The sequence below is a fragment of the Lygodium microphyllum genome, chromosome 10, assembly GCF_053477565.2.
Source record: "Lygodium microphyllum isolate KBCC chromosome 10, Lygodium_microphyllum_v1.1.10, whole genome shotgun sequence".
Lineage (NCBI taxonomy): Eukaryota > Viridiplantae > Streptophyta > Polypodiopsida > Schizaeales > Lygodiaceae > Lygodium > Lygodium microphyllum.
The window spans coordinates 1,728,958-1,753,820 of NC_141144.1; the positions used below are offsets into that span (position 1 = coordinate 1,728,958).

A 24,863-nucleotide genomic window follows, 5' to 3' on the forward strand; every position below is an offset into this window, starting at 1 on the left:
AGAGGTTGATGAAGAAAAGTGTTGAAACACAAAAATGACATGGTGTAGATGCAAACGAAATCAGGCCGATGCTGGAAATGAAAAGGCAGCAATATGGAAACTTCAACGTAGTAGTCTGAGGGGCTGGAACTGGTAAACGAAGCAATGTAATCGCTTGAAGATGATATTAGGCTGATCACCTAGCAGTAGTGGGAGTTGGGCAATAGCTGTAGACCAAATAATAGTAATCATTGGGGGCTGGATAGCTAGTGGAAGAGGGCTGATGGCTGAAATGTGCAAGAGAAGGATGGGTTGAATGGTGGGCAATCTGTTTATTTATAGATGCAGAAGGATCCTCCCGAAGTAGGGTTTGCTTATGGGACATAGAAACTCTCTAGGACCGCAGACCCCTTAATGAAACTTTCAGTAATTTACATGTTTTGGGGTTGTTTTAAAGAGCTAATAAGTTTTTACTGCATTTTTAGCTTAACTTCCCCTCTTAGGCCCAAAATTTGAACCAAGAAGAGCGTGGAAGAAAAGCCCAAGTCCATTTTTTTACCCCAAGCCATCTCACCTCAAAGTAGCCAAGGCATTGGACAAAGGGTGCACGCTAGTTGCTCAGTGGCTTGCCAAAACTACAGAGGTGATGGTTATCTTACCAAGGGAGACAAAGGGTGCTCGTCGGTTGCGCAATGGTCTACTTGGACTTGAACTGCATTGAAATTCTTTTTTTTCTTGATGGAGAAGATATGATTTGTGGCCTATGAAGTAATTATTGTGCCCTAGGGGGAGAATGAAAAGGGATGGTTAGATTCAACACATCACAAAATAGACAAGCTATCCGGACCATCCATGGATGTCAGTGATGAAGGAAAAGGGAGAAGAAGTAAAAAGGTGTTGTAGTAAGGTTGTGAAAGAATTGCCAGTGGACACAACTCAAGATCCACTCAAGGGTGCTATGCACAGTGAGATGCAAAGAGTAATGCTAAATGATGAGAATGCACATGCATCAAGGTGTCACTTGGACAGTGTCCCTCCCGGGGGAATTGTTTACTTACCCAAGCACCTTTTTACAAAGATGATGATGATGATTGTGCAATGCAAAGGGAAGACACAATAGGGAAGGGAAGTCGATGTCAAAGACAAATGCCAAAACCTGTAGAATACCAATGAAGGGTAGAAATCCCCTCTCAATCATGGATCTTGATGTTGAAGGAGGAAGAGGAACTGAATATGTCTTTATGTGGTGTTAAGAACCATGAAGAATCTGATGATAAAGATAGACTTTGTGAGTGAGGATAGGATCGAAGCTCAGCACAGAAAACTAGTAGACAGTGTGAGAGTGAAGCATGACACCCAATGCAATAGACTCAAAGAGTGTAAACTGAAAGTATAAGGTACAACTCTTAAACCTTAGGGTTGTATGGGGTGTTCACACCCAAATACGATAGGTACCTGTAAGTGTGTATCATAAGCACATACGAAATAATACCTTAAGTTTGGGGGAAAAAACCTCTCCTACCGAGAGTAAAAAGTGCCCCAATGTCCTATTGATCACCGACATTCCTATGTGAGCTTAGGCATAAGTGAGGTGTGAGTGAAACACCCAACAAACCCCCCTAGAGTGAAGAGTGATCAAGAGTACAAGGATCATCCGCTACCAAAGGAGATCAAATTTAAAGCATTCCGAAATGCTTCAAATTTGTTATGAGGAAGAGCTTTGGTGAAGATGTCTGCCACATTACTTGTGGTAGGACAATAGACAAGGTTGATATCACCTGCATGTAGTCTCTCTCTGACAAAGTAATAATGTATCTCAATGTGTTTCGTGCATGCATGAAACACTGGGTTCCGTGCCAGTGCAATGGCACTCTGATTGTCAGTGAACAAAGGAGTAGGCTCCGTAATAGATACATTCAGATCAGCTAGCAAGTGTCTAATCCATGCGTATTCTACTGTGGTAGTGAAAGCCTTATATTCAACTTCACATGACGATGTGGCAATAGTGGAGTGTTTCTTGCTAAGCCAAGATATGCAAGACGAGCCAAGAAAGAAACAATTGCCACTAGTGGAGTGACGTGAATCATAATCACTAGCTCAATTAGAATCACGGTAAGCATGTTACTGCAGTGGTCCCCCCTTGGCATAAAGCAATCCAAGAGATCTAGTACCCTGCAAGTAACGGAAGACACACTTAACAGCTTGCCAATGTGACATGCGTGGCTGACGCATATATCTGCCCAGGGCTGAAATTGCAAACTGTATGTCTGGCCTAGTGTTGCATGAGTAAATAAGACATCCAAGTGCTGGAGCATGTGTGTGAATATCAAACAAATCATTGTCATCATGTAATGACAGTTTAAGTCCAGGTTCCATTGGTGTACAGACTGACATGCAATCCTGCAAGCCAAACTTCTCAAGGAGTTTACCAATGTATCTTGATTGTGATAACCCAATACCTCTAGCATCATGTATGAAGTGAATGCCCAAGTAATAATGCAAAGACCCCAAGTCTGACATGTCAAAAGTTTGCTGCAAATTTTGTGTAAACGTTGAAATCCGATTAGTATGTGTCCCTGTAAGCAAGAGGTCATCAACATAAAGACAAATGATCAGCATGGATCCCCCTTCTTTACATACGTAAAGGGTATACTCAGATGAGCTGTTTCTAAACCCTAAGCAAGAAAGCATCTATCTTTGCATACCAAGCTCTAGGAGCTTGTTTTAAACCATATAAAGCTTTTTTCAGCTTGCACACCAAGTGTTCCAAGCCCTCAACTGCAAAACCAATGGGCTGCTGTACATATACTTCCTCATGAAGTTCCCCATGTAAAAAGGTAGTTTTAATATCCAACTGATGTGCACAGTCCATCCATAATGAGCAGCCAAGGCAACCATAGACTTGATGGTCGTCATACGGGAAGTAGGAGCAAATGTCTCCTCATAGCCTATGCCTTTCTTCTGTGCATAACCTTTGGCTACTCTTTGTGGAATTGGCTGAAGTGGAGCAGGCGGAGGTGCCCGTTGTGCACGTCCTCCTGGAGGAGGAGTAGCTGGAGCCACAACTCCAGGTCGAGCTTCTTCTCCACTGACATAATCCGAAAGATTTTTGGCCACAAGTACATTCTTCATCATGAAGGACCAAAGTGAATAGTTATTTCCATCCAATCTGTCCTCTTTGGATACATAGGTGAAGACATCTCCTCCCTGATTTGCCATGATTATCAATTACCAAGAAGAAACAAAAGAGCAATGTCAAAGCAGGACCACACTGGAAATTTGAAAACTTTCAGAAATTGTAGGAAATAACTTTATGGAATTAGTATATAGAGGTGCACTATGTTAAAAATGTCTTTAATGCATGCAATTCAATGTGCGGTTAGTGTTCAGCAACACTGTACTTGCAAAATTTCCAAAATTTCTTGCCTTAAATTTGGTAGTGTCCTACTGATGACCAACACTCCTATGTGAGCATAGGCGTGAGGCGCGAGTGAAATACCCAACAGACTTGATACCCCTTAGCTAGAATAATGAAAGGAGAATCAACCATTTGGATGTGTTGAACATGCTCGTACTCGATTTTGGGAGAGTTAATCAAGTGACATAGGCAAGCCCGAATCTCAACCTCAGAATATGGCTCCATGCTAGTCGAAAAAGGGCCAGGATAGCAATCCACCATGCAAATAGATCAAATGGGTGGGGGAGGAAGACGTCACCCTCTCCTAATTGGAAGTGGGGAAAAATCAGCTACCAAGGTAGTTAGAATGTACCCGTACTCAATGTGGGGAGATGGCTCCAATAATGACCAAGTGTCGTAGGTATGCTTGAAACTCAACCTCGGAAGGGCTCCTATGCCAATCAAGAATGTGAAGGCACAATCACCAAGGTAGTAGTCCATTTGTCATGAAAAAATAAACTAGAAGTGTAGAAAATGATGGTTAAATAATAAAAAACACCTTAACTGAAAGGAAATAAAAATGGATGTCAAGATAAGAGAAAAGGATGCCTGATCTCAAGAGAGAAGATTGTCATGAGGACATGTATTTTTGAAACCTTAACATGTGGATTAATTTTTAACCACATGGTTAAGTAAATGTTGCACATGTGAGGTGTAACTGGGGTTAGAGTAAATCTACGAGCCCGGGACCCAAGAAAATCACGGCTTGTCAAAGGCAAAAGTTGCTATAAGTTATGCCGCATAGGTACTTGGTGGTATCTCGTGCCAGTTGTTGGCCTAGGGTATTCATTTGGCCTTAAGTGTTAGTTGGTGATACTAGAGAAGTGGCGTTTAATGGTACCTAACGCCAATCTGATGGTGAGAGATGGCGCAGAGACATTGTGGAATGACAGTTGCCTAGCTAATTTTATTATTGGCCATTTAGATTATTTTTCAGGGCACCGAAATAATTATTAGATTAATTTTTAGTATTTATAGATTTAAAATTAATATTTAATTATGGATAATGCTGAAAAAACCATTTGGGAAGGCTGTCACTTGTCAAAAATGCCCATACAGGACTAAAAAAGGTATTTAGAGGCTGGAGAGAGGCATTTTTAGTGTATTCAGCTTGCAAGAGAGAGGGAGGAGATATTGTTGGTCCGATTTGCAGCCATTGGAGGACCTTCTAGGGTAGCTAGGGGTAGGAGAAGACCAATCAACAATAAGCGACAGCATCTAGAGGCTGTTGAGACAGGGCAGCATTAGTAAATGACTAATTTTCTTCAGTTCTTTGCATCTATAAGCTGTTGAGACAGGGCAACAGCAGTAAATGACAGATTTTCTTTAGTTATTCGTGAAAAAAGTCCGAATTTTCTCTCTCATCTCCCAGCCTTTCTATAGCCTTGCTTCGAAGATTACAACATTGAGATCACCAGAGGCTGAGAAATTTTAGATTTCTCTACTGTAAACCCTAATCTGCAGTAGAAATTAGGGTTTAGCAGTAGCCTTGGGAAGCATGTTGCAAATTGAAAGCTCCAAGACTTGGATTCAACAAGGCAGAAGCTGTTTTTAGTCAAATTCAAGTGGAGGGACAAGCAAATCAATGAATTTGGGGCATTTTCCATCTCCATCAAAGCAGGTGAAGGCGAATTGATTGCCCGAATCAAGGGGCAAATCAAATTGAAGACTTGCTGGTCATTTTGGACAACAAAGGGAGTTGGAATACTGAAAGGGATTGGGAGAATCCCATTGTATATCAACTTCTTCTTCAATTACGTTAAATAAATACCGAAAGGGACTACAATTTTGGGGCCAACAGGGTGTCCAATGTCCAAGATTATATGGTAAAGTGTGCATTTTAGTTTTGTGAATTTGTAATTGCTGTAAATAGTGCTTAATCAAGTTATTTACCACCCTATCCGAGGAGGAAGGCTGGTTACAAGATACTATCTCCGTCTCCATGCTGATGGAGGCAATACTTACCGAGATAATAATAGAAAAACAAACCTTCAGCCCAAGTAAGACCTGCAACATTAGTCCTAACTAAAATACAAAACTCAGCATGAAAAGATAAATAAGGAAATCAGCATATAAGATGCTTCATATTGAGATGCTTTAGATGTGAGAGTGAGATGCTGTGGAAGTAAATGAAAGAAGGAATTGTGCAGTAGACTAGCCTAGGGGGAGGTAAGGACCGAACTAGTTAGAGATACTATGAGGTAGTGATCGAGGAGGAGATCGAGGATCTACTGCATCGTTGAGTCACTGATGAACATGAATATCGAGGGGTGGACAGCTCATGTTGCTGGTAGATCTCCCCCACCTCTCTTTGGTGTAGCCTCTAGGTGTGGTATCCTTGTATCTGTGGTCGTCATGCTGCTGTGATCTCCTCAGCTCTTTGGATTGTCACCCCTCTCCATGTGGCTGCTGTATGTGGAGTCACTATTAGGAAGAAATTGGTAATATATGTGACTAACGTCCCTCTCTTTGTGTGGTTCTTGCCTCATAATAATGATGCGTGGAGTCTCTAAATCTTGACTAAGAACTGGCCTAGGCGACACTGGTTATGTGGACTCCATGACTTGTTTGAGGGAGGTGTCCTCTCTAAATAGCATGGGGTATCTAGCTTGGATTGTGCTATAGGCTCTGCATCTGCAGATATAGTGCTCCTCATTCACTCCACCTCCTCTTGGCATAGTTTGCAGATCCGCTCGGCTTTGGGGATGTGGGCTGCCCTCCCAGTCTCAATCTCGAGCTGATAAGAGGATACTCTGAGCTGGCCGATGGCTACACGACATCTCATGTGGCTTGTATACACATCTAGATATCCGAGTCTCACAGTGAAGCCATCCCCTGTGGAAGAGACTGCTGGTGTAAAATCCATGCGTGCTGTATTTACAACTGATAAAGGTCTTGTCGCATGATCACGTTTCTCTCAGTGTGGGACACTAACATGTTGATAGTAAGAGTGAGGCAGGGAATTTATGTATATTCGACCATTGAAATGCCCATCATGAGACTAAGTTTATACTATGCAATCATGTTCTAAAATTTTTTTCCTTACAATTTTCTTTTCATTTTTTCCACATTTCAAGAGGAAAAATGAGAAACAAGAAGTCAACACAATGGACTGCCTTTAGGCAGTTCAAAAAGCAAACTGCAAAAACTTATTGTTGTAAGGGTCTTGATCTTTTGTGTGGGTAGAGTTTTTAGCGATCATGTAATATTAATATTTGCAGAATCTCCAAATGGAGTGAAACACACCTTGAAGTACAAAGTTAGAATGACAGTACAACCCTAGTCAGCTCAAGGAACAGTGGTTACGTTTAAAAAGGGAAAATACAGAGTTCAACCCTTTTTTAGGGAGGGACTGTTGAGGGGAGGCAATAAAATTTAAAAATATCAAAGATGTCAGAGCTGGAAATGATTGAGCTGACATAAAGAATGAAAAGCCCTAGTCAACTCAAAGAACAGTGGTTACATTTAAAAAGGGAAAATACATGGTTTAACCCTTTTAGCTGTGATACTGCTGAGGGGAAGATCTAGAATTTCAAAATATCAAGGATGTCAGAGCTGGGAAAGATTGAGCCAAGATAAAGAATAATACATGTCATCATCCTGTTTTAAGTAAAGAAAAGATAAAAATATACCATGTTGTTAGTTTATATTGTGCTTTGATGCATATAGAATAATACAATTTGTGGAGCTTGCTTTTCATGAATAGTATCTTGTGGTGACAGAGGATTCTGGTAGCCTTTGCTGGTTGAGTTATCACTAGTGCTCGAGATCTTTTTCTAGATCTATGGTTGATCCTTAAGAACACTAGTTTGGTTATGCACATAAGATTGCCCATAGAAGCTTTTATATTTTGTAAAGTAGACCAACTTCCTACAAATGTGTTAACATCTTGATATGGCAAATGTATAATTTAATGGTTGTCATATGTCCTAGTTTGTTGAAAAACCTTGGAATCTGTTCTACACGTGAAAGGATTTATTGACCTTAGTGACCAGCCTAGTGGAGCTATTTCAAAACAAGGTCTTTTTACAATGTTTTTGTAGGTGCTTCACCTTTGCATGTGAGAATGAAACCTTGATGTTGGGTTCATCACACGTTCCCACTTCCACTTGAGCTAGTAGATCTTGGCTGGAACATTTTCTGAACACATTACACAAGTTTTCGCTTAACTAAAAGTTTTAAGGTGAAATTCTCACTGAACTTCAGGCAGGTTTTTCAAGCTGGAGGCAGGAGGAATATTATTTGTATTATGTTTCCTCACAATTTGAAGTCCTTACATCATTAGTCATCTAATATGTCAGCTTGCACACTGAGACCCAAACCCAGATATTATAACAATTGTTGACTTGAAAAGTTTGCGTTTTCCAATTATACAAGTTGGGATGCAGCTATATATATGATGGCACCAATAGGGCATCCTTGACTTAAAGATTTCCCTAGAAGCCAAGGGCAAAAGCTGGTTATGATGATTACATTGGGTTGAACCTCCATGAGATAACTAAAACATGATACTTTTATGCTTGTAAACGTTGCTGCTGACCTAATTCACATAGTTACCTCACTCCATGCAAGTTGTTTCAAAGAATGCTTGGGACAAGGTGAATAGATTGTCTTGATTGAGGAAGTCTCGTCTCTACAAGATATACTCAATACATTTCACTCAAATCTGAATCAGTTTTTGACTGAATGGCAAAAATATCCCAAAGGACTGTTTATCTCGAGTTAATGCATGGAACCACCACTTGAAGGAAGAGGCAACCTGTTTGTTGATTTGCTTGCCGTCTTTTGTTTTCCTGTCCCCTTTGGGTAGACAAGTGTCTATAATTGGAAAGAAAAACAGCGGTGCTATGTTTAATCCAATTTCTCAGGGCAAAGGAAATTTATTGTATGTGCAAAGCTCATTCTAGTATAAATCAAAAGCAGTATGATACTTACCACTTGCACATGATCCAAGCTTGCTACATGGATGTGTCATACAATTCAGTTGTTCCTTAGAGTGGCCTTTTAAGGCTTTTTTAAAATCCAATTTCTCAGGCCAAAGGAAACTTATTATATGTGCAATGTTCATTCTAGTATAAATCAAAAGCAATATGATACTTACCACTTGCACATGATCCAAGCTTGTTATATGGATGTGCCATACAATTCAATTGTTCCTTAAGAGTGGCCTCTAAGGCTTGGTTAATAAAATAAGTCAAGTAAATTGGGCAAGCAGACACAAATAAGAATTAAAGTGCACACAAGCCTATGGTTGGCATGGCCAACTCTTAATGAGCACATCTTGCCGAAGCTACCACATGAGGAGGTTAATATTCACACATGCCATTCGTTCAACCAAAAAATTGTCTGCATTATCTTCCTTTGCTGTCTCTTTTCTGTAAAGGGGTGATGGGGAATAGAAAAATTCTCAGGTGAAATCAGAAACAAATTGTTCGCATTCATTTCCTTTACTGTTTCTTTCATTCATAATGGAGATACTAGTGTATGGTGGGGGTTATTAGCAAGTAGTGATCTTGTGTGCCACTTATGTCTAAACAGCTAATGAATTTAGCCCTAATTTCAAGATCAGATATTCTGTGGCATTCAGTCTTACTTTCTGTTAGCTCCAATAGAGATTGAGATTGTCTCAAACATTTTCATGTCACCCTTTAGATAAGTAGGTATCATGCCTTCTTCGACTCTTAATGTTGTGACATGTGTATTCCCATCTCATACAGTCCAGCTTGTGAGCAATTAGTCTTTTATATCATGGTTACATGGAATTTAAACCTTACTATTTGGTTTTTTTTTGGGACCCAACTGTGTATTTTGTTGCGCTTCTGCATCTTCACTGGCTAATTTTGAAAACCATGTATCAGGCACTTGAAAGGACAGTGGCAGCTGGAAAGAAGCTTGCATCTTTGGAACAACGAGAGCATGCTCGTATGGATGCATTTCGTGTGGCTGTAAGTATACAGATACTCTGTTTCCAACTTGGACCATTTCAGATACATAATGCTTGATCATAGTGGCATTCAGTTACCTGGTTTATCAATTCAAGCCTGTGGTTCCATAATATAGAGTGTGAGATCCCTTCTTTAGAACGACTCTTGCATGGAAATCTTAAACATGCTCTTTTATTGTTTATAATTTTCTCTATTATTCTACACAAAGCATGCAATGTGTACATGTGGATATTTGATAAAGGTACATTTAGAACTGCTTGAAAGTTTGGATCTTTGGTGTGTCTATTAGGCACCTTATTCCAACTAGTAGCATTGCACACCTTGGTCATGGCCATATAGTAAATCCAAGGACTATTAGAAGTTGCACCTCTTAACATGCTATACATGCACTTCAGTGTCTTTAAATCTATGGCCATGTGCCACTCCACTTTATATTGTCCAAAGCCTTCAACACAGTTTCTCCTTTACCTTTCCATTTGTCTTTTTTTTTTGGACCATGTGATTCATCATTCAGCTTTAAGACAAAAAAATTAGGTATGTGGCTAACTGAACATGTGGTTACTTTTCATCTATGTACCCTCGCTACACACACACATACCCCTCTCAAGAGATAGATATGAGACTTCACCCTTGGTCCCTCACTCTCACACTCTCCCTCTCTCAGCCCCTCTCAAGGGAAACAGTAGACACAGCTGCATCTGAAAGGTCTGCATGGATTGAAGTGGTACCACCAACATCTTTACCCTAGAGCTAGAAGGCTGATGAGCCACACCAGCCAGGGAATTGAACAGATTAGAGAAAGAAACAGGAACCACTGCCTGATTGGAAAGTCAATCAACCTCACATTGCCTTTTCTATCTCCATCAGTCGTTGGAACTTGAACGGAATTAGGTGTCAAGCTGAGATCTGCTCTATACAAACATGCTTAGCTCCAGAAACCTGTGCAATGATTTAAGGCGGCAATAAAATTTTAATTGTTGGACACATCATTGCTCCTACACAAAGGCACCATAACAAATTGGCCCCTAACCATAGTGCCCATTGTGGTATTTCTTTGAGCTAGTGAAAGAGCTTTGATACAAAGGATGACAGCCAAGTTTCCCACATGTGAAAACTTAGTATCACAAGCCAGCTAATTGCTTTTGATCTGTTCTGAGAGGGGTTGTCCTTTCTCCCAGGGGATTCAAATGCTGTTTTGTCATTTGCCATGCCCCACAACATAAATGCTCTGATGTCTCTCCATGAAGTCAAAAATCTGTTCTTGGGAAGAAAATAGTACTCTCCTCAACAGCTATGCCAAAGGGTGAATATGCGCTAAAGGTGAAATTATAAGCCAGATCAAAAAGGGGATTCCAGGATACTGCTATAAGCAAAATAACTTGCATTCCATACCTCTTCTAAAATCCAGCTTGTAGAGCATGTCCATATCAAAGCATTGGGTATAGTAAAAGCCCTTCCAAGAAGAGCCAGTTGCACAATTGCAGCTCCCAAATGGCTTGTTTCACCTGTACTTGAACCATGGCTCTTTTATGACTCATGCCCATGAAAATAAATACAAAGCCCATATCATTGAGTTCCTTGGATTGTGAGGCTGAGTCATATTGGTTCTCTTGTTAATTCTCAATGCCAAATAAATTTGGTGGAGAGAATTTGTTGCTGGGATTTGGCACAAAAATATCAAGTTTTTTGAGCTAAAGTGATGAGGATGGGTAATCATGAGAAGCTTCTTGACCTTCTCTTGAGTTTTCTGGAACGTGACAGTCGGTTGGTGCAGGGATTCCAACGTGCTGGCAATTACAGAGATGCAGAGAATTTGATGGCAAGCGAGAACAGGCCAGTGGGCCACTCTTGCTGCCAAAAATTAGGGAAAATTCCATTCTAGTTCTCAGTCCCATGCAGCCCAAAAATGGTGGTAAGAGATGTTTGTGTTCAAGTGGTTACTTTAAATAGTTACCGGTTATCTGGATAAGTGTGAAGTGTGAGTGCCTGGTGTTCACCAAAAACCAAGGGTTATTGTCAGGAAAATTGCAGATTTTGGTTTAGGAAGCTTTAAATATTCAAAAGAGTCAGTTTTAGTTACATTTTGTTGGAATGCCATTCAAAGCCTTGGTAGAAAACATACAAATTTGCAAGTTAAAGGTTTTTGTATCTGCTCTCCAAAATGTTTTCCATGAATGTTGGGAGGGACCCTTTTTCTAAAGAGCTTGGTTATCTGTCTGGACTGTTGTGCATTAGGCCTTACATTGTAGTTTTCATGTTAATAATATTATAGCAATGCACAATTGTTAGAGAGAAAGAGAGATCCTTAGTTTCATAATATGAAAAGTGGCAATGTGCCACAATTGTTGTATTTTGTAGTTAGGGCTACCAACAGCAGAGGCACAGCGACAGGCGGAATGGCGGGCTGAAGCTACTCAGGCCTTGATGAGATTGGAAGCATGCTCTGAAACTGCCGACCCTGTCAACAAAGAGCGAGGCAGAAGCTCAAAACACGGAATCATTGGACCAATGCTACCTCCTTGAACAGGTCAACTTTGGATGCAGGCTATTCATTGATTGTATTTCCAGAAAAATAGTGCTTAAATATACCCTTGTTTTTGTTGCAATTACAGCTACTGCATTTGCTAATTGATTTGTCTCTGCTCTTTGTTGTCTACGTGGACTAGAACCACTCGTTTTTGTTACAATTGCAGCTACTGCGTTTGCTAATTGATTTGTCTTCCCTTCTTGTTGTCTACGTGGATCCCTACCACTTGGCATCACGACTGATGGCACCACTGCCATCCCAAATAACTTGCGGCGGCAATCAGATTCTTTGAAGGGATGGATGTAAGAGCCATGTTCACTGAAAAACATGGAAGGATGTACATAACTCATCATCCAGCTGTGAACAAAAGCCTGATAGAGTCCTTTGAGAACCACAACAGATTTAAAACTATTTGATTGAGGACACCAGAGGAGTGGTTAACAAATTGTACACATCAGCAATGAATGGATTTATAATTATTCGGTCTCCAACAAAGGATATGTTCAGAGGGGGTTGATGTTTCATTATCAGAGGATGTAATGACAAGCAATTGGATCAAACCTATGGTTCAAACCTCAACCCATAGCCTCTTGGTTGTGGTCTTAAGCCTTAGTATTACCTCTTTGGAGACTGAAGTTTTAGGTCTTGATCAGCTTTGATGTGCATATGTCTGCAACAATAATGGTAGAAAGTGGTGGAGGCACTAAGGATGGTTCAACTAATTTCTTTTTCATGGACTTGAGAAGGGCACCCTCCTCGATTTGCTCCTTATTCATAGGAGGTTACTGTGTATGTGGGAATCATCTAACATTCTTCAGCGTGTTGTCTGTGTCCAGAATATGAATCATGATCTAACTTTTTGATAGGGTATATTGATAGCTTATGGAGTTCAAAATATATCGTGAAATTTTACCCATGAACAAGTCATCAAGTCCCACTAAAGAAGTGATTTTATACCCAATGCAAATGCTTTATCGAGGTAAAATCACCCTATTAAAATTAGAGGTCAATTTTCCCGAGAAAACTAAGCTCTAATCGGTTCTCTCATATGCTAAAAGCAATCATCATAAATAGATGGAGGCTTTAGAAATGAATGTTGCAATGCCATGCACAACCACCACCTAGTTCTCCTCCACATCCAAATACCATATTAAGCTCCACCTTGTCAAATCCCACTGGTTGTAGCTCTTCATGGTCTAAGAAAGAAACCCAAGCAAGCAATGTATCTTGATCTTTTCTGATTGGCTTACTAGTCTATGGTGTTAATAGGCATTTGTCATGGGAGCTAGGCCTCCCATTTACTTTCAAAGATATTGGAATCAATGAAGTTTTGGAGTTGGGGTTCAAACCATTCAGTATTTGTCAAATAGTTACCTTTTGTATTAGGAAATGCAAAAATGGCTATCAATGTCGTACCATATGGACAATCGGAATTGAGAAACATGCCCTCTCTTTCTTTGTTTAGCTTTTCATTCTTTCTTGAAGTTCATCGGATCTATGCCAATGATTGCATTCTAATGTGAACCCTAGGTGGCATCCTTAATTCTTCTTTAGAGTTGATCTTAGTTAGGAACCTCAAATGCCTAAACTAATAGATATTGATATTATATTAATTTTTTAAATAATTTAGATGTTTAAAGTAATAGTCTTATAAAAATATTTGCAAAACTTGCTTTAAATGTTTCAAGAAAGGTCTCTTATAATAGGGACTATCCGAAAATGAGATCCATTGTCTCTATCTAGGCCCTTCAAAAGGGAAGGACGCCGGATTTCAAGTGGACAATAGAAACATCAAGAATAACATAAATCCTAGTAGAAATAGGAATAACAACATAATATTAGTATCATAGACCTTATAGACCTTGTGAAGAGAGGAACTATAAACAAGGTGTTGTTGCTCATGGAAGATGATGATGAGGAAACACAAGTATAGGGTAGCCCTCTTACTAGTAACTTCGAGAAAGAAATTAATGATTATGATATCAACAAACCCTTGGATAATAGGAGACATCCTAGGATTAGGAGAAAATATTCTTAATTTCCTTAAATATCCTCAAAAGGGAGAGCAAAGCTCCTCTAAAGGATTGCCCCTTCCTTCTTCAAAAGAAAGCTCAAATATTGCAAGATAAGCATTTGGGTGTTGCAAAGCACTCAAAAGAAAGTATGAAATTGTCGCACTCAAAACAAAGCATGAAACTCATGAAAATAGTAAAAGGAAGTGGGGGTGCCACTCTTAGTCCAAGACACTTTATGTACTCGAAGAAGTAAAGTTGGACTTGACTCAAGCAATAGGTGGGTAGCTATGTGAAAACGAGATGCTTATATGTTTTTAGTCCCCAAAATGCTAGACATACTCTATGGTCCTCTCTTATAAATATTCAATGCCCCATCCTCCTTACTTGAGGCATCAAGATGGTAGAGTATGTCATTGGCAGACTTGTCCATAATGGAAGTGAGATTGAATGTATAGAAAGACATCTCCACCTAGTGCAAATATGATTAGAACCTTTGTTCACTTGGATCCATCACCAAAAAGGTGATGAACTTAGGAAAGCCATGTTGGAGTGATGTGATTGTTCCTCAAGTCTACTCTCAACTTTTGTGAGCTCCCTAGTTGCCTTTGCAATGGTTTATTATTGTTTGAACATGTGCCTATCCTTATATTGCTTTCTAACAAAGAGCAAACTTCTTAAAATGCTATAGATTTGTGTTGGTTCTAATGGGAACAAACAAATCTTTTTTTATTGACTTTTTGGAATTGAGTGCTATTTAGAGCTTGAAGGTAAAATTGAGTAGGGAGAGATGCATCTTTAGGATTTGGTATAGGCATGTGTTGATTTGGATGAGAATAAGAAAATCTTTTTTTATCTATAATCTAAATGCTTTAGCACCCCCCCCCCCCCCCCCCCCCCGCCCCGCCAAAATCCAAAACCCCCCATCCAAAACCAATAAAAAAAGATGGCCTTGATCGACCCTTTGGTAGAGCCTAAGTAGCTAGATTGGGATAATTGTGGTCCCTTTCCTTCTTGTGCTTAATTGCAGAAATTACAAAATCTTCAAAACAAGGAAAAAGGCCAAAGAAAAAAAACAAGAATCTAAAGAAATCCTCATAAAATCCCTTTTAGAGGTTTAGAAGAAATCTACCAGTTATGGGGCTTTGCCCATTAACATGAACAAATGTCGTTATTGAAACACTTTATAAAAGAGAAGCTAAAGATAGTCTCAAGAATCAGAGACCTATTACTTGTCTCACTAATACTTTTGGATGCTATTGTTTCTTTATATGGGAAGATATGGATCATGTGCATGCCATTGATCAACATTTCTTCTTCTTCAAGATTGACTTTGGCAAAGTGTATGACCATCGCGAGTGGGATTTTATATATCTATCCTTCATGATATGGGGATAGGATATAAATGTATAAAATTGGTTGCCCCACTCGAAAATGCTAAATCTAGAGTACTCATCAAATTTTCCATAATTGATTCTTTCCCCTTTAGACAATGTTAGATAAGTCTCACCCCTTGCTCCTCTCTTGTTTTCAATAGCCATTGATGTCTTAGGTTGTTTAGTTTAATATCATGGAGGAACTGAGACTTATGACCCTCCCCAAAGCCAACTAACACATGGTTCTCAATATTTTGAGGATGTAACACTAATGGCATATTCAATGGTGATCAAGTTTATATAAGCCTTTTGGGATTGTTTCCTCTCCTACTTGGCCACATAATTGATTATCTACCAACCTACCTATCGATAGGTTTTAAGACTCTTATCATAGACCCCCTTCTTGGTTAATGGATCCAGGTTGTAAAATTTTAGAGAAAGGAAAGCCTTCAAAATCCAAGGAATTCTTAGGGATTTTAGGATTTTGATGAAGCAAAGATGGGATGGGGTGCTCTCCAAGTTAGAGATAAACTAAACACATGAAAATGATTTTCAACCACCCTCATGGGTAGACCTCTTTTCCTCAAGCACACTTGTTTCATCTTGAATCTATTACATTGCTTGTTGGAAGCTTTTCAAACTTGGTTTAAAAAGTCTTAACATATGTCGGAATTTCTTGTGGAGGCATGATAAGTATTAGTTTCAAATCCCATAGTGAAGGAAAATTTGTACCCTCCCTAGAATCTAGGTGGCCTTGGGCATCCAAAACAAGAGAAAATTGCTAGCAAGTTAGCCATTAAGTAGATTGCTAGGAGCTTCTTGAACCTTGTTATAGTCAATCTCTACTCATTGACAATAAATTGATAAATCTCTTGCTTTCATAGCACCCTTAGAAGCAAGAATACCTTGATAATAGTGACAATTTATGGAATGTATGGTTGAAGTATAAACCCATCCCATGCCGCTCTAGAAATCCTAATCTTTTCTTAAGTTGGGCCACCTAGAATCAATCTTGATTTAGTATTTTTGTCTCATCCACAAGCTCTCTAACAAAGGTATCCAAACTTTGTGAGACCACTAGTCTTTTTAGCACTAAGAATTAGATTCTCGAAAACAAGAGTATATGTTGAGGCAATGATTTGGATGCAGAATAAACTACTTGGCTATAAACATTTTGAATGATGCTACTTGAGAAGAGGAAGTGACAAACAACGAGTTTGACATGGACATGAATGTAAGAAGTTCTTTGCTCTTGTATGAGATAGTGTAGAGAGCAAGATGAAATACAAATGCAAAAGGCAACAACAAGTAGTAAAAGTGCTTTTAGAGTAGGGGTGTGCATAACTAAATATTATATTCATGTTTGTCAATTGGAAGACATCTGAAATAAATAAATATTCTACTATGATACAAAGGTAATTTTGGTATAAATGACTTCAAAAATGAAATGCTTCATTGATTGGAAATGTTAGGTTTAGTTTCAAATATAGAACAATCATTCTAAAGCTAGTTATTATTTACAAGGACAACTTAATTATATTGTATTTTTTTGAAAGAGGCTAGAAACATGAGCTTTACATACTATACCAAAACATTACAATTAAGCTTAGATAAAAATTAAAAGTTTGTCCTCCTTTTAGTAGAATAAAATTAGAAGCCTTGATGTACTGTATTGTATACTTGGTTAATGTCATGCTTTTGGGCCTTTTTGATTCTATGCTAGAAGAATTAAGTGAAGTGGTATGCAAAACATCAAGTATAACATTTACAATGATTAGCTCTCACATATTTTTCTTAAGATCTAGGGGCTCAAAAGAATGATGCAATGCATCAAATCACACTATGAAAGTCATATCTTAAAGCTTCTATGAAATTAACTAACTTAAAAATTTATTTCAGTGCGATGCATCATATTGCAATCTGAAAGAAGCACTTTTTAAAGCTTTCCTCACGAAATATTTCATATCGTCAAGAATCATCACGTTAAGTGGAACATCCAAGGCAAAAGTTCTAAATTAGATGTCTCTAGTGCTTGTAATATTCTGTAAATGTGCATAAATCTATTGGAGGAATTGAAATTACATGCAAATGCTAATTCTAACATTGAATAAGTTTCAAATATTTACTCAAAGATTGGTGTTGTGTTAGTTGGTTCAAGCTTACAACTCTCAAGTGAATATCCAAGGAATTTAGGCTAAACTATTAGGAACTAAGATTGATGCCTAAATTGTTAACATTTTATTCCAACATGCAACTCTCGAATGAATATGTAAGGAATTTAGGTTAAATTTTTAGGAGCTAAGTTTGATGCCTAGAATGCTAACATTTTATTGTGGCTATTACTCTTAGTCCTTCAAGGGTCATGTTTCATGCTTATGCTTTGGTCTCCATGTTGCTTTTATAAAAATGATTGACATTGACACCAAAGTCCTATATCACTATCCTACATCACATTGACATTGCTTTCTAGCCTAGGTGCTTCACATCAATATTAAGCATTGTTCATGATTTATGAAATAATAGTACCACTTTTGTTGCACATTATTGATGGTGATCTTTAAGTTTTTGTATCACAATTATAATCATAATCCATTCTTGTTGCTTCTTGTGGTTAACAAAGGTGAAGGACTATGGCATGTTATTTTTACAATACCTATCATAGATGATTCACCTGTGCACACACACATATACATGAACACACATGTGCGCGGGAACTTGCACACATTCTCTCTCTCTCTCTCTCTCTCTCTCTCTCTCTCACATCGCCTTAGCACACAAAAGGAAAATGATTTGGTTTTTGTGACTGCCACCTTGTGTATGCTTGGCAAAAGATGATTGCAAAAGTAGCACTCTCTCCCAACTAGTGAACTCTCTTTCAATGTTATAGACCTAATTTCCAATCAAGTCCATGCCTATACTAGCTTTGCAAGACATATGTAAGATAGAAAATTTGAGCTTATTAAGAAGTGATTCTACATTCATATGTTTGTTCTACTAATGTTCAATGCCATTACATGGACTTATTTGCAGGGGTTGTTTACAACAAACACAATGATTTAATATTATTATAGCAGCCCATTCTCTCTTTATTTTTCAATCATAATGGTAGGTACTTCTAGTGCCTCTAGGGATAGTGCCATCTTTAACATTGATAAGTTGGATGGAAATAACTTTAACTATTGGAAGACCTAGATATGGCAAGTTTTTGGTGTTGAAGAAGCATGTTAGACCATTGAAATGCAAAGGTAGATTTGGATATGGACACTTGGGATGACCTTGATGAGCTATGCAAGTCTACTATCATGTTAGACCATTGAAATGCAAAGGCATAATGCTCAAGATATGGATATTGACACTTGGGATGACCTTGATGAGCCATGCAAGCCTACTATCACGTTAGACCATTGAAATGCAAAGGCATAAGGCTCAAGATATGGATATTGACACTTGGGATGACCTGGATGGGGGATTTAAAAAAGCAAGCCCCCAATTTGAAGTTTTTTCACAAAATTTTCCAAAACTTGGAGTTTTTCAATGTATTTGCCAAAACTTGGAGTTTTTTCACAAAATTTGTAACTTTATGAGGGATAATCTTGTTACCCATATTGAAAATTTGTATTAAAGAAGCTATTCAAGGGACCATTTTTTTCAAACTCTCAAAATATACCGAAGAGAGAAAAATGAACAAAATTGTGTTTCTACCACACATCTCAAAAAGTACCCTTATCAATCAGACTAATCTCTAAAATTATGAGTCAATCTAAACAAAACACAAAAAGAACTCAATATAGGAAAATATAATTATTTCTCTTGCAACTATTTAGGCAAATTATGAAAGCCACTTATATATAACTATTATATAGTATCGATATGTGGACTTGATAGCAACAAATGTCAATATCTTCCTCATCTTTTTTACTAATCACTCCAAAGCTTCTCATATATGCAATGGTTGTAGGGAGCTTTAACTCTAACATATCTACAAGGGATATATCATTTTCATTCTCTTATTGAAAAATTTGGCCAAGTATTTGTTCAACCTTTCCAATGGCAAAGGTTGCATCATTTATTGACAACTTCTCATCATAGTTTGTAGCTTTTGACAACGAATCTAGTTTACCATTTGCGGTTCTGAAGGTCTTTCTGAACTAGCTCCTCCTGTGTCGGTTTAGGCATGATTTGACTCATGTAGAATTTAAAGAAAACCTTGTGCTAAAAATAAAAATTAGTAGAATTGACTATGGAAAGTGGAAGGAAGAGCAATATGCAAAAGAGAAGCAAAGAGTAGAGTTGTTGCATAAGGATGGGAAGCAACCATATCATGGTTTGGTTCAACATCAAACTTGGCCATGGTTTATATCAATAGCAGACTTGCCAATCAAAGGTTAGATGAAACATGGTTTAGATAAAAAATACCCAATTAAGAAATGAAAATTAGAAATTAGAACATGGTTTAGATTAAAAAAACCTTGATAACGTGATAAGGGGAAGCAAACAATTGAGAAGGTGTAACATGGGAAGGAGAAACAACCATAATATATATTAGAAATGTGACTAGAGTAGATGATATATGATTAGATTCTATGTAACCATGCTTTCCATAATAGGAGTAAAGGACAAAGATCAAGATTACCTTAAGAAAAAAGTATCACAATCAACAAAAACGAACTTGGAACATCAATACCACGAAAAATGAAAATGCTTTGCACACAAAACAAGAATGATTTATAAAGAGATATTTCACATATAAATAGACAATCCTCTGAGGGGAATCAAAACGAAGTGATCAACAAGCTTTATGAAACAAAATCGAGATTACCTTGAGAAAAAAATTGTCACAACTAGCAAAAATGAACTTGGAGCATTAAAATTAAGAAAAATGAAATTTCTTTGCACACAAAATAAGCATGATTTATAATGAGATCCATCACCTACAAATAGGTACCCCCCTTAGTGAATACCAAGCTTTATGGATGTATTCATCATAGCAAAAGGCAAACAATAAACTTGCATACTTTTCATAATAGGAGAAGAGGAGCAAGATCTAGATTACCTTGAAAAAAAATTGGCTCAACAAAAATAAAGTTGGAGCATCAAATCATGAAAAATGAAATTACTTTGCATACTAAATAAGCATAGTTTATAAAGAGATCCCTAACCTATAAATAGATGGCCCTCTCAATGAATCAAAAAAGCATGATCAACAATTCCACTTTTAGATCCTCGTCCAATCATGTCCACAAATGGATAATTGGTCCATGATTAATAATGTCTACTTTTACTAGAGTTTTCATTATGCTCAAAAAGAAAAATACCAAATATGTGGTCCCTTCACATCATGTATCCAAAATGAACGTCCACCTCCACTTCTTCATATGCCCTTTAAATCTTTCATTCAGTACTGCATGGTCCCCATCTCATTGAACAATAGCCAATATAAAACTCTCAAGTCTTTGATTTGCATTTATGCGTCGCGGAAGGGCAAGCATAAAATTTAAATCAGTTTGCTTAAGGGAAGGTTGATGCATCATCATATGTTGATTTTTGTCCATCCCAAGCACACGAATGTAGACATAATACATGTGCTTGCAGGCCAGGAAGGGTTTACTTTCCAACTCTCTCTTTTGAAAGTCAAGACACGTGCAGAAGGGCTCGGGATTGACATGCATCTCATACAAATGCTCCGACATAACATAAAATATGACTTTCTCATTTGCCACCACTACTTTCTCTTCCATGAAAACTACATCCAATGCCTCAGCCAATGCAATTTTTCTTTCTGCATACTTAGAAATACCATGTCTCCATTTTTTTCTTCGCTTGCCACTTGAAGAGGTAAGTGGTTCTGTCCCATGGGTTGTAGTATTTTTGGGGGTAGGTGGAATGCCATCATGCTTGAATACAAAACCTCCTTTTATAAGAATTGAAATCTCCTATGCAGAAGCATTGGTGCCCTTGTCAATAGACCAAATCCTTGGTCGCAAGGGTACATGCTTAACTTGTTTATCAACATCCCATGTATGCTCCACATCATGACTACAAAACCAGAACCATTGTGCAATAGGCTTACCTTGAAATTTCCTCTCTGACCAAAATGAAGGGCATAGTAACCTAGGTGATCTACTTTCTATCACGTTGCAGCACTTCTTTCTATTTATAATACCAAAACATTTTCGTTTGCAATGAATAGGCATTCTTCGGATGGCCCACAAACTTCTATGCATTTCCTCCTCTGAGACAATATTAGTTGGGAGATCCATTTCAATCGGCACTGCATGCACCTCATGGTCCAAGCCTACTTCTGTAGGTTGGTCATTTCTATTTTGAAAATTTATCTTGTGTGGTCGTCCTTTTTGTTCTATATCCCTTGACTCCATTACATAGCCAGGTTTATGAGAGCTACAATCATCTAGAGTTCTTCTTTTCCTTTGAACCGTTTCTTTGTTTCCAGAAATGAAAGGCTCTTCGTACATGGGGGTGCCAAGAACTGCTCCTTGAACTATTCGAGCTATGAATGCAGGTGAAGGGGTATTTCTTGCAACCACCCTATTAATAAGAGCATCCATGTTGGGACCACTTCCAGAGTATCTTCCAGTTGTGAAGGCCAGTTGCCTTGAACATTGAATATATGAGTTGATCAAGTCAGTGACGCATGTATCATGCAAACCAATTTTCTTCTTTCCATCCTCCCCTGCCAACCAACTTGCATGCACGCTCTCAAAAAGATTTGTGTTGGGAATACAAGCCCTCTCCCAAGGACTCAAGAAAGCCTGCAACCCAATAAAAAACTCAACAATTCCTCTTACATGTCTATTTTGTTCTCATACTTGGGTATTCCCACCCCAATGATATTAGTACATGTGTATGTAACAAATAGAAACAAAAAAAAACATTTACATGTGTAGTACTACCCCAATGGTCTATCCTATTCTCCCACCATTTGATCCATCTCGTTAATGGTACGGTACTATCTCGAGGTAGTCCTACTTGCTGCCACCAATTTTGTATAGCTGTGGCATTCCTCTTGCCCTCTTCAATGGATTTTGAAAGGCGCCACCTCTCACATAAATTCAAGTGATGCTTCCGAAGGTTTGAAGGCATGTATTTTGTTGTGTGCTTTTGTAAGCTTTGTTCCCAGTGAAACAAACACGATCGCTCTCTTCCTTCCAAAACATTGTTAGGTCCCGCATTGAAAACAGTGCGGATCGCCATCCAATTTGCACTGGCTTCATCCGCCATAAAACCTGCAAAGTCTGCAGGAGGGTGTCCACACTCGAGCATCACATTATTAAGGCATCTCCAAAAAAGAATTTGTGTTTCTGTATCCTCTTCCTTTGTATCACAAATAGCAATCACCATGATCCCCTTCAAGCTGCAATAAGAAATACAGTGATTAGCAACTAGAATATGTCAACGAAAATTGATAAAAAGTAAGGTTCCCGAACAAACCATGGATCGTACACAGAACAAGACATTGTTGCCCAGTCATCTATTCTGTGTGTAAAGTCAAAGTGAACCCAAGACTTGCAAAGGTCTCCATTTCCTAAGCGTCGCATTCGATTAACCAATTCCACTCCAGAGCCGGGTCCTTTAGTAGACATCTTGAAAATGTAACTTTTTTCACCCACCCCTCCTTGCCCTGGAAATCTACTGCCATGAAAAAAAGGAAACATGCATCTTTTCTTCAACTCCAAAATGTTATCAAAGCCATCTCCAACAACACATGTTTCTTTTTTTTTCTGGCATGTCACGATACTATTGAACCTGCAACCTCAACAAACGAAAGTTTGTTAAACTAATAACAATGCTACAAACCATAGTTTGCAGACTTGAATAACCGAAACTAACCTCTGATTTTGAACCAATGGCATCAACTCCTCCAAAAAGTTTGTAAGCTCTTGTTCTCCCTCCACCATTGAACCATTAGTTGTCAAAGATTCAGTGATAATTTGTTTTGCTACAATCATTTGAATCTTCCTAGCACCACAGTGTCGATTCACTTGCAAAACTGAGTGAACTAGAGATCTAAATTTTTTAATTGCAGCCATTGAAGTTCCTGGTTGCACATTGTGTGTGTGAGTGCCTACATGAAGCATCAATCTCTCCATGCTTGTGTCCTTTGGCAAAATGTAATAAACTTTGCAATCACAAGTGACAACTTTACTACAATAGTGACACGTGATTGAATGTTTTTCTTCACTTGCAAGTAGCCCCTTGCTCACTGTGCTATTGAGATAACCATGAAAATACATTTTATTATGTTGATTGTTGCTCTCATAGTAAGTACAATTGACTCGATGACATTGTAAGTCTCCAAGGCAATGGCTAATTCTCGAAGTAGCATCAGGGAAGATATTAGTTGGATGGGGTCTTGTCCAGACATGACCATCATATTGTTGCTGCATCCCATCCATGTTTGAAGATGTGCCATATGTTGGCAGAAGAACGAAAGCAACGGAACCATTGTACTCTCTTGGAATCTCATTAACAAAAAAAAGGGTCTTCAATCATCTGCAATAAAGCCTTCAACTTCTTTCCTCTAGGGCTATTAGCAATCCAAGGTAAAATCTCTTTCTTTATTTGTGGAAATGAATGAGGACTATCAAGTCCATCATTCAACTCTAAGTCAATAGTTGGAGTTGAGACGGGTGCACAAAAAACATTTGTTATAAGTGGCGAAGAAGTTTGAGATGACGTCTCTGTGAAGGAATCGGATGTAATGTCTACAACAGGTCCTGAAAGTGAATGAGCTTGTTTGCTATTTTCTACAGTGTGTAGTCCTTCATCTTGGTCCATGGTGAAAGTGGTATCACAATGTACTATTTTATACTGACATGAAAGAGAAGAATCGAGCAAAAATTGCTCTGCACCATTGATATCTGGTTGGCCATGAACCGCGATCTCTTCATTGTAAGCATCAAGTTGGAAAATAGCATACAAACCTACCAGCTTCCGGTCAGGGGGTAGAAGTGATTGAAGAAAATAAGAGCTCACAAGAATCTTTCCATCCCTCAGGGGCACAACACGTTCTAGTGATTCGGAGCCGATTGACCATTGAAGAGTAACTTCTGCCATCGTCTCTCACAAAAGCCGGTTTGAAACTCAGCAAACAATGTAGCTATGAAGGCGAAATATTATATCTAATAGCATGCCTATTGTTTATCAATTTCTTTGAACGTAGAAATAATAGTCTGTTACCCCCACCAAATATGGATTAAATGAGCTCTTACTCCATGGGCAAGTTCTCAGTGACAGTTGAAGTTGCGAATCAGTCCATTAATGAACCAAATCATTAAAAAACATATTGAAAAATCACAAGATTTATTTAAATAAATTTTAAAAAAACATGTCTTTTCGAAAATAAATCATGTCTTTTCGAAAATCATGTCATGTTGTAGCACATATTTTTATAAGCACGTTTTATTTTGTCAGATGTCAGGCGCCGTCAGCATTTACATTTTTTAGTAAATAATTTTTCGGTGTTCGAGAGAAACATTCTCTCATGATGGATGTTCAATATGCACGTACCGCTTGCCATTGAAAGTTGTGTGTAACGGTTTAAACATA

At 38.3% G+C, this 24,863-nt stretch overlaps 2 protein-coding genes across 5 annotated transcripts in view; one reads left to right on the forward strand and one right to left on the reverse strand.

Moving 5' to 3' along the window:
* The window catches only part of LOC148029636 (uncharacterized), an 81,860-nt gene extending 68,707 nt beyond the window's left edge, over window positions 1–13,153 (forward strand). The window contains exons 6-8 of one of the 4 annotated variants that reach the window (XM_087685876.1): window positions 9,295–9,381; window positions 11,740–11,908; window positions 12,075–13,153. In XM_087685876.1, the coding sequence (XP_087542002.1) occupies window positions 9,295–9,381; window positions 11,740–11,904 (252 nt within the window). In that variant the 3' untranslated portion in view covers window positions 11,905–11,908; window positions 12,075–13,153. Of the gene's footprint in view, window positions 1–9,294; window positions 9,382–11,155; window positions 11,675–11,739 lie in introns of those variants that run through there. The other 3 variants (XM_087685875.1, XM_087685874.1, XM_087685877.1) reach the window with 3 other exon arrangements.
* An 8,076-nt stretch (window positions 13,154–21,229) lies between these two features.
* Window positions 21,230–22,969, reverse strand: LOC148029637 (uncharacterized). Its single transcript, XM_087687105.1, has 4 exons — window positions 22,746–22,969; window positions 22,194–22,668; window positions 21,768–22,066; window positions 21,230–21,332 (listed from the first exon to the last, which is right to left on the reverse strand). Exons 1-4 carry the CDS (start codon window positions 22,967–22,969, stop codon window positions 21,230–21,232), a joined length of 1,101 nt encoding a protein of 366 aa, XP_087543231.1.
* Between the last annotated feature and the right edge of the window lie 1,894 nt (window positions 22,970–24,863).